At 41.8% G+C, this 13717-nt stretch overlaps 1 protein-coding gene across 1 annotated transcript in view; it reads left to right on the forward strand.

The window, feature by feature from the left end:
* Nucleotides 1-1720: 1720 nt before the first annotated feature.
* Nucleotides 1721-13717, forward strand: part of mast3a (microtubule associated serine/threonine kinase 3a) — a 42289-nt gene continuing 30292 nt past the window's right edge. The window contains 5 exon segments of the mRNA XM_079243567.1: nucleotides 1721-2134; nucleotides 5188-5273; nucleotides 10094-10166; nucleotides 12197-12217; nucleotides 12329-12398. Coding sequence (XP_079099693.1) covers nucleotides 2049-2134; nucleotides 5188-5273; nucleotides 10094-10166; nucleotides 12197-12217; nucleotides 12329-12398 — 336 coding nt within the window. The 5' untranslated portion in view covers nucleotides 1721-2048.

The raw sequence follows: 13717 nt of genomic DNA on the forward strand, positions 1-13717 counted from the left end.
AACAAGCTTTGGTCCAGAAAAAAGACAGTGGTGTTTCTGGATCCTGTTCACAAATGGCTTCTTCTTTGCATGATGGAGCTTTAACCTGCGTTTGTGGATTTCAGGGTGATTTTTCTCCACAGAGCTGTTTCTGGAAGTGTTCCTGGGTCCATGCAGGGATTTCCAGTAGAGAATTATGTCTGGTTTTAATACAGAAGATCACCAGCATCCAGTCTTGTTCCATACATACAGAGATTCCTTCAGAATGTTCTGATGATGTTCCATGTGATATTGTAGATGGTGGATCTTCAAAGTATTAGGAACATTTTTGTGTTATCTGGTCTCAGATAACGAAAAAAAGACATTTAATTATTCGATGGATAATAACAACCAATCTGGTGCAGCTTCAGATATGTGAAGAGCAGTTTCAGGGTGATATTTAACATCGTTAGCAGCTATTAGTGTGTGTGAAGCTTGGTGCATCTTTCCATCTGAAAAACTCTGCTTCCCTGACATTCTCCTTTTATACTCAATTACTTTACTGACCTGTCCCAACTTTTTACAGATGTGTTGCTGCATCAGATTTACAATCAGTTCAGATTTTATTTCAGATGATAACGTGTCAGGTTCATTATCTGAGATCTGCATTTATGGACAACCAGTGTTGTAGTGAATATATATCTTTAGATCCATTTCACAAGAAAATAACCTGATAACTGGACTGGATTTAAATTTATGGGACTAAGGTCGTCTAGTCCTTGATATCTATAAAATAACAAATATTTCAACAATGGATTAAAACAATGTGCAGCGTTTGTGACGTTAAAAAAATTAACTGCTTCATTTTTCCAGTAATTTTATTAAAATGTATTTTCAGCGGTAAACACATGTGTTCATTGGAACGCTCTAAAATCATAGGTTGTACATAGAGATGGGCGGAGCTTCCGTGACGTCACCCGTAGGTTTCTGAAGAGCTGAACTGAAGCTCAGTGGGCGGCTCCTACCATCACCATCTTGGCAGAGGCATGAGTGTCGTCTCGCCCGGAAAATACAAATATGGGCAAAGAGGTGGAGCTGAGAGGGGGGCTGTGATACATACATGGTGGATGATTGACATCGAGCAAACTCCGAGCTTTCTGTAGCTAAGAGCTAACCGAGCTAACCCGGAGATAACAGGAGCTAACCAGCTAACGGAGGTAAGCGGGCTAAAGCTAAGTCACGTTGTTAACCGGCTAAAAACCACGGTTGTTCTACGTTTTTCTGACTTGAAGCGGGAGATTGGGTACCTGTCAATCAAAAGGACACGCCCCTAAATATGCTGAACTTCGAGATTAAATTACTTTTAAACGGGCGAGTTAGAAAAAACTTCACTTCCCCCACAGTTTTCCTGAAGGTAAACCTGACCTATTAAACCTAAAATGTATTTTTGAACCAGACTGTAAACATATTTATTTCTGCCGTGAAGATGGCCTTTTTAACATGGATGTCTATGGGGATTTGCTCTGTTTTGCCGCACCTGATGATGATGGGGGAACTGCAGTTTTATGCACTTCCGCATAGGCTTCACCGGAGGCTCCTTCCATCTTTACAGATTATGTCTAAAATCCCTTAGTTGCTTTGTGTGATATGTAAGCCAATTTTCCGACAGCGCCTGAAGGCGTCATTAGCCCCGCCTCCCCGCGGCGCCTGCGGTCGCGGCTGCGCAGTAGGGCGAACAGCGCTGTCGCTGGAAAGTTTGTATCACTCCGTAATTTGACGAAGGTTTGTCTCCATAATGCTGCTTCTGGTCGCGGATGACGGGAAGTTTAGGAGAATCTGCTGATAGGAGGGAAATGTGCAGAAGAAACATGGCTGCTGCTGTCTCTCATGACCACCGAGCTGTCCTGCCGGGGCTCTGGGGTCAGTTTAACCCGACGCTGAGCGCAGTTTCCGCCTCTGGACTCGGCGGCGTGCCGGCCTAACAGCAGCCAGAAGTCCGGAGACGGAGAGACGGTCCAGCATGACGCTCCTGCTTTAACCAGACCACACCGATTCCTCCCTTTCATCGCGGTTTATCTGTCACCTCCACCATGTCCGACCAGAACTACTACTGGACCGTGTTGCCGAGCTACAAAACCAGTTTTGTGACTGGGGCCATGATGAAAAGATCGAAAAGGTAACGAACCGAGACCCGTTTTCAGTTATTAGGACAGAAAATATGCAGAGAATATGGAGATAAATGCCATCCAGTCTTTAATAAACCCAGGAAACGTCTGTCCTGCTGTAGGTATCATTAAATCCAGTAAACACGGTCCTACTTGGACTAAATGTTGGACCTGAGATTGACAGCACGTAAACGCCTCATGCCCAGCAACTGTAATGACATGTTGTGTTCAAGAGCCTGCAGGGTTTTACTGTTTCCTATATCCGCCCTATTTTTCTTTCCAACGGGGAAACGTGGACATTGAAGGCTTGTCTGCGTCTGCAAGCGCGTGTGTGTGAAGCACAGACAGGCTGCATTGTCTGCTGTCGCATAAAACCACAGCAAGACCCGCTGATCGATACCCCGATGCGGCCAGCGGGGTGGTCGTACGGAAGCAGGAAAGGGACAAGATGAAAAGACGTGATTAATTTGATGGCGTTCATTTATAAAAACAGAAAATGTACATATTAAAATAAATAATTACCTGGATGTGTCGTTAACAATATTGTAAATCAATTTGGTGTTCTAAAATATTTAACAATAAATTCATAAATTATTATATCGTGTGTAAATGTAACACGAGTTTGTCAAGATAAAGAATAAAGCACTGAATAAATATTAATCTAATATTTAACTTAATAAACATGTCAGAAAATAAAATGAAAATAAATTTTTTGTTAATCTAATATCATTTGTCAGTTTGCAAATAGTAAATAGATTTACTGAATAAAATATGTGTAACGTATATTTGATGTTTATTTCTCTTTATCATTAAATGTTTATATGTGCCATAAATTTATTGAATATTAACTAAACAATAGATTAATAAAATTATCAATAAACAATTTGAGAAAATGTAATTATTCAAATATATAATGAAATATGTTACAAGTAAATCAAATGATTAAATTCATATTTAATTTTGTCACTGATATGTTGACTACAGCAATAACTTGTGAAATCTCTCATTAATATTGGGGATAGATAGATTGATCGATACATCGATCATCGATAAAAATCTTTTTTACACTCATGCAGATTAGGGCTGAGGGATACGACCAAAACCTCATATGCAGATTCAGCTCATCTTATTATACCCCCATAACGATATAAATAACCATATAAAACTGTGTAATGTTGTGTCAGTCATCAGTTATGTATCAGATGTTGCTAGGCAACAGCAGCAGTGATCTCCTTCCATCTGGGGGAACTATGGCCGTATGACGTTCCACAGGTAAATACCTGCTGCAGCGTTTGGTCTGGAGTTTATTCTGAGCTTTTGTCTCCACTTGACGCTGCTTTTGCTGCTTTTATTGACTCTATTCTTTATTCTGTATTCTTTATCCTGATTCCAGGTGATAAAATGAGTTAGTTGTGTCGGAGTCCGTTGTTGGGACTGTGAGCTAGTCTGTCGGTTCCACGTCGCTCTTTTTATATCCAAACCACATTCAGACAGAAATTTCCCTCCTTTAGGAACAAGATCATCAGTTTGGGTTGGCTGCTCATCTTTTAGTGAATTATCCTCTGAAACACGTCTGCTACCGTCTTCCTACATGTTTATTTATTGCAGCGTGCCGTAAAGCGCGTCTTGATGTAAAATACAGCAGTAAAGCAGCTTATGGTGGCGAAAACGATAGAACCTCATGTGAAACTATAGACATTTTCTATCATCCAGACGATACATATGGTCATATCGCCCAGCCCTAATGCAGATTATTTCCTGCACATTCACAAACTAGAATGTATGAGTCGATCCGGAGCTAACGATGCGTCGGCAGGAAAACTCGGACACATCAGTACTTTTCTGTTTAGGTTTTACATGTTAAATGCTGTCAATAAAACACAAAAATATCCAGAAGAAGAAGAAAGACAGTTCATCTGAATGATATGTTTTTACGTAAAATGAAACAACGTAACGCAATGTTTAATAGTTTAATCATGTATATATTTCCAATGTAAATGACTGAAACACATTAGCTGTGTATGTCCCTCATCGTGGCACTTTTCCCTCCAGAGATGTGATAAATGTATAGATTGTAGCGGTGGATGTGCAGGGACTCTCCATGTCTTCAGAGACCTGACGCTGGTTTTATTATTGATTATGGCATCTTTTACCTTCCGTCCTGATCTGTATGGATGTAAAGAAGTTTAAACTTCCAGGAAGCTCTGCCTTTGTCTTTGATTAGCATGTCATGTAGTTTACCTGATTACACATGCTAGTGATTATGTGTGGAGGTGATGTTTAAATCCTGGACGGACTGAAGTCGTCATGCCTGCAGGATCTAAACAAGGCTGCACTGTTGGCACTAATCGCTGCTAATGGGAGTTAGCTGGTGGGAACATGCTCATGTGGCAACGCCGTCATGCAGCGCTGCCTACATGTATGTGTTATGATCGGGCTGCATTATCAGAGAAGAGGTTTTGTTTATTTTGTGGAGAGTTGTCGGGTAAAGTCATGTCTGCTGCTTTGGAATGGATCCACGTAGTCTGAGAATCTGCCTCAGCATCAACCCAGAAATGTCAGGCAGCGTTATTGACGAGGAGGACACATCACCAGGATGATGGGATTACTCCCAGCTTCACGCGGGACACGGGAAAAACACAGACAAACTGTGATCTGAATGACAGCGGCTGTAAAAGTGGAGCGTCTACGCTCTCTTCATCCTGTCATGTAGAAATACACACAATACGTGTGGTTTTAATCCTTAAACACGTCTGCATGGAGACGTCACGTCGATACCTCCATGGAAACATCACGTCTGCGTGGAAACATCACGTCTGCGTGGAAACATCATGTCTCCGTGGAAACATTGTCTGCAACATTGTGTCTCCATGGAAACATCATGTTAAAAACAGTAAAAAAAAAAAAAAAAAAGAAGGCTTTCAAGTTTTAAGAAATGACTATTAGATTATAAAAATGTCAGATTATCATAATTGTAGGTTGATTGTTGTTTGCTTCTAACATGTAAACAACTTTAAGTTTTCAGTGGAGATTAACAGTTTTGTTTGTTTGTTTCTTGTTACAGTTCCCGTAACAACAAGAGGCCTTTGGGGGTTGGGACCCCGTCACCCACGCTGTCACGACCGTTGTCACCTCTCCCTCTGACCACAGGTACCTGTGTCATGCTTCAGTTTGTTTTTCTGCTGTTTGGTTGTTTTTAATGACATGATTTCACACATTTATAGTGATGGAAATGAATTATTCAGAATAATCTTGATTAGTTCTGTGAAAAAAAATCCTGGTCTGTATCCGAATGTCTACACTATTCCCTACATAGTGCTCTATACCGTACTTGCGCCATTTTCTTGGGGTGTGCGAATATCCACAATAGAAATATAAAAGATAGATGTGGATCCTGGCAACATTCTGGATATTACCATCCAGAATGGGAACAACATGCTGGATACTACCATCCAGAACAGGAACAACGTCCGTGATACTACCATCCAGAACAGGAACAACATTCTGGATACTACCATCCAGAACAGGAACGACGTCCGTGATACTACCATCCAGAGCAGGAACAACATTCTGGATACTACCATCCAGAACAGGAACAATATTCTGGATACTACCATCCAGAACAGGAACAACGTACTGGATACTACCATCCAGAACAGGAACAACGTCCGTGATACTACCATCCAGAACAGGAACAACATTCTGGATACTACCATCCAGAACAGGAACGACGTCCGTGATACTACCATCCAGAGCAGGAACAACATTCTGGATACTACCATCCAGAACAGGAACAATATTCTGGATACTACCATCCAGAACAGGAACAACATACTGGATACTACCATCCAGAACATGAACAACGTACTGGATACTACCATCCAAAACAGGAACAAAGTCTGTGATACTACCATCCAGAACAGGAACAACGTCCGTGATACTACCATCCAGAACAGGAACAACATTCTGGATACTACCATCCAGAACAGGAACGACGTCCGTGATACTACCATCCAGAGCAGGAACAACATTCTGGATACTACCATCCAGAACAGGAACAATATTCTGGATACTACCATCCAGAACAGGAACAACATACTGGATACTACCATCCAGAACATGAACAACGTACTGGATACTACCATCCAAAACAGGAACAAAGTCTGTGATACTACCATCCAGAACAGGAACAACGTCCTGGATACTACCATCCAGAACAGGAACAACGTCCTGGATACTACCATCCAGAACAGGAACAACGTCCTGGATACTACCATCCAGAACAGGAACAACGTCCGTGATACTACCATCCAGAACAGGAACAACGTCCGTGATACTACCATCCAGAACAGGAACAACGTCCGTGATACTACCATCCAGAACAGGAACAACTTCCGCGATACTACCATCCAGAACAGGAACAACGTCCGTGATACTACCATCCAGAACAGGAACAACATTCTGGATACTACCATCCAGAATGGGAACAACGTCCGTGATACTACCATCCAGAAAAGGAACAACATTCTGGATACTACCATCCAGAACAGTAACAACATCCTGGATACGACCATCCAGAACAGGAACAACATTCTGGATACGACCATCCAGAACAGGAACAACGTCCCGGATACTACCATCCAGAACAGGAACAACATTCTGGATACTACCATCCAGAATGGGAACAACGTCCGTGATACTACCATCCAGAAAAGGAACAACATTCTGGATACTACCATCCAGAACAGTAACAACATCCTGGATACGACCATCCAGAACAGGAACAACATTCTGGATACGACCATCCAGAACAGGAACAACGTCCCGGATACTACCATCCAGAACAGGAACAACGTCCCGGATACTACCATCCAGAACAGGAACAACGTCCCGGATACTACCATCCAGAACAGGAACAACGTCCCGGATACTACCATCCAGAACAGGAACAACATTCTGGATACTACCATCCAGAATGGGAACAACGTCCGTGATACTACCATCCAGAAAAGGAACAACATTATGGATACTACCATCCAGAACAGGAACAACGTCCCGGATACTACCATCCAGAACAGGAACAACGTCCCGGATACTACCATCCAGAACAGGAACAACGTCCCGGATACTACCATCCAGAACAGGAACAACGTCCCGGATACTACCATCCAGAACAGGAACAACGTCCCGGATACTACCATCCAGAACAGGAACAACGTCCCGGATACTACCATCCAGAACGGGAACAACGTCCGTGATACTACCATCCAGAAAAGGAACAACATTCTGGATACTACCATCCAGAACAGGAACAACGTCCCGGATACTACCATCCAGAACAGGAACAACATTCTGGATACTACCATCCAGAACAGGAACAACGTCCGTGATACTACCATCCAGAAAAGGAACAACATTCTGGATACTACCATCTAGAACAGTAACAACATCCTGGATACGACCATCCAGAACAGGAACAACATTATGGATACTACCATCCAGAACAGGAACAACGTCCCGGATACTACCATCCAGAACAGGAACAACGTCCCGGATACTACCATCCAGAACAGGAACAACATTCTGGATACTACCATCCAGAACAGGAACAACGTCCCGGATACTACCATCCAGAACAGGAACAACATTCTGGATACTACCATCCAGAACAGGAAGAACTTTTCATCACTGCAAGTGAACAAACATGCAGCAAACACCACTAGATAAGACAATGTGGATTCATTATCAATGGATCTGGAATCTGATAGTGGATCAATATAAAATGAATGTAGGACCAGAACATGATGGACAGCTAATCTTCAAAATGGATCAAATTATGTAACTGACAGAGGAGATGGACGAAACTGTCTGTAAGCATATCGGACTCCTGCGTCCAGCAGAAATGGACATTTTAGAGGCGACATCAGTACAAAACCTCTCATAAATCAGGACCAGATCTACAACCATCCATATTTCTATACTCCTCAGCTTTAAACCATCATGGAATTTAATCAGAAAAGATATATGCTTTGTAAATTCAGTTTAGTCCTTTATAGGAGAACAAAAAACGTACGTTTATTTAAAATAACAAAACAGGACAATCATGTTTAGTTTAAAAGATTCATAGTTAGAAAAGATTAAGTTGATTTTATCCATCCACACTGGTCCAGGTGGGGTTTTCCTTCCTGTTTCTGGTCCAGGTGGGGTTTTCCTTCCTGTTTCTGGTTCAGGTGGGGTTTTCCTTCCTGTTTCTGGTCCAGGTGGGGTTTTCCTTCCTGTTTCTGGTTCAGGTGGGGTTTTCCTTCCTGTTTCTGGTCCAGGTGGGGTTTTCCTTCCTGTTTCTGGTCCAGGTGGGGTTTTCCTTCCTGTTTCTGGTCCAGGTGGGGTTTTCCTTCCTGTTTCTGGTCCAGGTGGGGTTTTCCTTCCTGTTTCTGGTCCAGGTGGGGTTTTCCTTCCTGGTACTGGTTCTGTTGAAGGGTTTTCCTTCCTGGTACTGGTTCTGGTGGAGGTTTTCCTTCCTGGTACTGGTTCTGGTGGAGGTTTTCCTTCCTGGTCCTGGTTCTGGTGGGGATTTTCCTTCCTGGTACTGGTTCTGGTTCTGGATCAGATTGAGAGTAAAATGTTTAACACCTGCTGGACAAACGTCCCTGAATCTTGACATAACGTCGTTATTTGATTCAGTGAGATTAAACTTTTACAGCTACGACACTTTAACAGACATCGTCATAATAGTCTGAATAAAAAACACGCATCATTGAAATTCCAAATAATTGTTTATATGAAGCCAAGTTTAAGGCAGCCGAATCCTCTGATTGTTTTACATTCTGAGCGTGCACATGGCGGCAGGTGACAGCGGATGGAAAACTCAACGAAAGTCGCTAAACTGCGAATCTGGACTTGTCGCCCTCCCTTAAACTCCGTCCACATGTCACCTGATCACCCAGGAGGCACGCAAGCATCAGATGATGGTCTACTTTCCGTGTAACGTGTCTTTATGGAGGACTGAATGAATTTCAGGGTTAATTTTAGCTTTGGTCATGTAAATGTTCCCCCTGCTGCGCCTGCTTTGTTATTGTGTGTCACAAGACGAGCGCTAGTTTCCCTCTGAGGACCACTGACTGCTTCTCTTATAATCATGTTTTTCATCTAGCTTCCTCCAGGCTGCTCATTCCTTCATCCAGCAGCTTTAGACTTGACATTACGACATGCTAGTGTCTCAGGGTGTAGCGGGTGTTTATCCTGAGAGAACGTGACCTTTAGTGACCTTCTCAGCATATGTGATTGGCGTGATAAGAGCTGGAGTCCCTGCTGTTTGACACATTCTTGTTCAGTTTAGTTGTAATAATGATGTTACAAATGTCATAGAGTCACTGCTGGATTTCATTGTTTTATGATGAGCCTTTCAGTAAAACCAATTAAAGGGTTATAATACCCTGCATTAGAATGATTAACATGTGACATGATCCATGTTGGGACCAGACATCAGCAGGCTAACACTTGGGGCAGCTAACAAGTGACACAGGTCAAGATAAAAATGGAGATTATTGAGGCTTCTTTTTTATTTGCTTATAAATATAGTTCCTCTTCAATTTATTGCTTTTTTGTCTATTTGAGGACGAAAGGGGATTTATGGTTGCTGGTGTCGGTATTTACTGGGATTTTCACACAAAATCATTTCTAGGGTTTCCAGAGAATGATCTGCAGGACATAAAATTTCCAGCGAGCAGCAGTTGTCTGGACCGGAATGTCTTGTTGAATGGATAGACTGGTTGGAGATGATGGAAAGCCAACAGGAAGGCAAATCAGCACTGGATGTGGTGGAACAATTGTCAAATAAAACCTATTTATCTGATAATGTGTTGTTCATGTACCGTGTCGTTGTCAGTCTAAATACGTTTCAAGGCGGTTTCGACGTCAGCTTTGACCCATATTCAGTTTGTCTTGTTTTTCTCCCCCCTCTGCTTCTCCAGCTGGCAGCAGTCCTTCAGAAAGCCCCAGAAACGTCTCTGCCAGCAATTCTGCTAATTTCCAGTTTGCTAGAAGGTAAATCAAGTGCTTTTAATATTGATCTATGTCAAAGACGTCAGAGCTCGTCCACTTTACTGATGGAAAATATGTCACACACCACTTAGGTCAGTGAAAAAACATACACTAAATATTATCCTAAAGGAATGTTTTGCATACCCAGATTTTTATTTATATTTTTATTTTATTTTTTAAAAGCTATTTAGGTTTATTTACATTTTTTATTAATCAAATTTTGTTTTGATTTAAAAAGATATCGTAGTTTAATCCGTTAATATTTTATGTATTCATTTTTTATTTAATTGAATGAAATTATTCTTTTAAATTATTCTATTAAAATATTTTTATTTATTCAATTAAAAATAGTATTTAAATTAATTTGTTTTTAAGGCTGTTTTATCCACATTTATGTACATGTTGAATTCAATTAATTTTATTTTGTTTTGTTTACAGAATTTGGTAGTTTAATCGGTTTATATTCTTTCTAATAACATTTGATGAAAAGATTGTCTAATTTCTTATTGAATTAGTATATTATGTTATAGTTAGGGGCTGCACGGTGGCGCAGTGGTTAGCACTGTGGCCTCACAGCAAGAAGGTCGCTGGTTCTATCCTTGGCTGGTTTGGTCAGTGGCCTTTCTGTGTGGAGTTTGCATGTTCTCTGTATGCGTGGGTTCTCTCCGGGTACTCCGGCTTCCTCCCACCATCCAAAACACATGCATGATAGGTTAATTGGTCACTCTAAATTGCCCCTAGGTTGTTCGTCTCTCTGTGTGGCCCTGCGATGGACTGGCGAGCTGTCCAGGGTGTACCCTGCCTGTCGCCCAAAGCCGGCTGGGATAGGCTCCAGCTTCCCCGCGACCCTGAATTGGAATAAGCGGTTCGGAAAATGAATGAAAGGATGAATGTTACAGTTATTGTATTTTATCAAATCAAAATTGTTTAATTATATGTTTGATTATACATTTTTAAAAAATTTTTTATTGTCTTATAGTCAAAGTAATTTAAAAAAAAATTGATTAATATTTGTCATTATTTGAATAAAAAGGTAAAAGGAGAATTGTATCTAGTGCAGTTTATTCCAGCTCAGCATCAGGTTTTTGCTTCTGAAAGCCAAAGCCGTGTGTGTAAAATCATGGGAACATGGAAAATGATCATGCTCCATGAAGAATCCAAGCTGAATGGCCCCGGGGCCCTTCGCTGGACATGGGCTCCACATCATTCAAGCCTGAGTGCCCCCCCGTCACGAGGCCGTTTGTGGGTAACCCTGCACCCTCGGCTGTAAACAGGAAGTCTCTTGAAGCTGCTGAGTGTAACCACTTCTAGTTTACTGGTTTTTACATCTGTGCTCCACTTCTGTTTTGCTAACGCTGAGTAGCTATGTGTTAGCGGATGAATAAAGGTACATTTCTGATAAAAATGGAAAGAAAAGGTGATGAGATGCATCCCAGTATGAAGCATAGCGAGCTGAGCTGGACCTTCACCACACCAGTAGGGATCTGGTTTCTCACACACGCCTCTTAGAACCATAACAGAACCTCACAGAACCATAGCAATGCAAGCAGTGCTGCAGGTTTTCATTGTTTCTCTGCTCCAACACACCTGACCCCAGTTCAGTGGAACCAACAGCCCATCAAACTCTGCACAGTGATTCATTGATTTTTGTGTTGGAGCAGGGAAACATTGGAAACCTGCAGGACTGGGACCTAAGTGAGAGGAGGAGCATCCAGTCTCCTTCCTTTCAGCCGTGTCATCTCGGATCTCAATGGGCCTCTCTTGTTCTAAAGGGAAGAGGAGAAGAGATGATTTGAAGCAGAGTTTTACTTATTTACATGCAGACTGAGGTCTTGTGACGTGGCGGCGGCTTGGGTGTCGCCTTGCAGTGTTTGAGCTCAGCGTCTGCAGCATGATAACAGCTTGGCGGGTGTTCAAGCAGCTGCAGGCTGACAGACCTGACAGACGGACCGACTCTGCCACCAGCATAACGCACAGTCTAATTTTCATCTCTTCTCCCTGTCTTAATCTCTGTCCGGTCCGCGCACGTGCAGCCAGCTGGCTCGAAACGAAAGGTAAGAAAATCTGGATTCAGCAGATTAAAACCTCATGAAAAGATGGTTTAATGAAACCAGTTTTGAAAGTGTAGATGTGGACTGAGGGTCTTGTTTTTGTCCATGTTTCAGCAGAGCAGAGCGAAGGTGGTCCATTCCCTCGTCTGGATACTGCACCAATGCTCCCAGTTCCTCAGTCTCTGTAAGCTGAGCCTCCGTCTCCACACAGATCTTTCTGTCCTTTCTATTAATCAGATATTCAGACTCTTGCCAAACCACTGCCATGGGAGCAGTTAGTCCCTGTGTTACATACCCAGTATCAGTCTGTTAAAATGCCCTGCAGTGATTGGCTGATGGTAGATCTCAGGTTACTCACTGTAGGAGATAAAATTTCCAAATGTCCAAGTGTAGAATTAAGTTATGTTGTTGAATAGTTAAAACTCTGAAAACCAAATGCATGCTTGTGTTGAGTACAGTTTCAGATATTACCTGTGAACCCAGTATGTGCAGGGAAAGTCCACCACTATTCCAAACAAGTTAGGACTCTGTGTAACCCTAAATAAAAGCAGAATTGTGTTAGCCATCTTTTCTTTTCAGAAGAAGATAAACATGTCAGATGATGAAACAAAGAGTTTATCATCTTATGGGACATATGAGCTGCTCTGAATCTGGTAAAAGAAGCTTCAGGGTGGTGGTGAGCATTATTAGCAGCTGTTAGCATGTGTTAATAGGTGTATAAAGTAGTTCCAGGGTGGTGTTTAGCATTGTTAGCAACTGTTAGCATATGTTAACAGGTGTAAAAAGTAGTTTAAGGTGGCATTTAGCATTGTTAGCATCCCTTTTCTTTTAACAACTGTTTGTAAATGTCTGGGAAGTGAGGAGACCAGTTGTTGGAGTTTTAAGAGAGGAATGTCCAATTCTGGCCTGCTGTGGGGTTCTAGCTGCTCATCTGTCCTGGACCTTGGTTGTGGAACGTATGCTTGCATGATGCTAAAGATTTTTTGTATCAGTTAAAGATCTGGATCCAGTTTGTAGCTACAAGCTTGTCCTATGCATACAGAGATTCCTCCACAATACCCAGTCAATTCATTGACATGTTGACTTTTAACCTAATTAGTAGTCAGAATCTGCTCCAACTCTTTGTTGCCCCTGTTGAAGCTGTTTAGATGTGTTTCCATCAGATGATTTAATGTCTCAGTTTATCATCTAGTATGTTGTTTAAATTCCACTAGAAAGAAAATATAGAAGACGAGGTCTATCAATAATTGAATTCTGGTTTTATTTATATTCATGCAGGATCCAAATGAATGAATAAAACATGTATAAAGCCTGCTTTTAGTCCATGAAGTGAATCATTCACTGGTTGCGTTTAAGATGAAATCCGACTGTTGAGTCTGCGCTGTGGCTTGTTTTCCATTTGATCTTCAGTAACTCTGCTACCTCTTTGACTTGATGCTGCTGGAGGGCAGAAAGTCTGAATGCTTTGCTGCTGTTGGCATCTTTCATGAGTCAGACAGCTGT

This window comes from Telmatherina bonti (genome assembly GCF_933228915.1).
Source record: "Telmatherina bonti genome assembly, chromosome: 7".
Taxonomy (NCBI): domain Eukaryota; kingdom Metazoa; phylum Chordata; class Actinopteri; order Atheriniformes; family Telmatherinidae; genus Telmatherina; species Telmatherina bonti.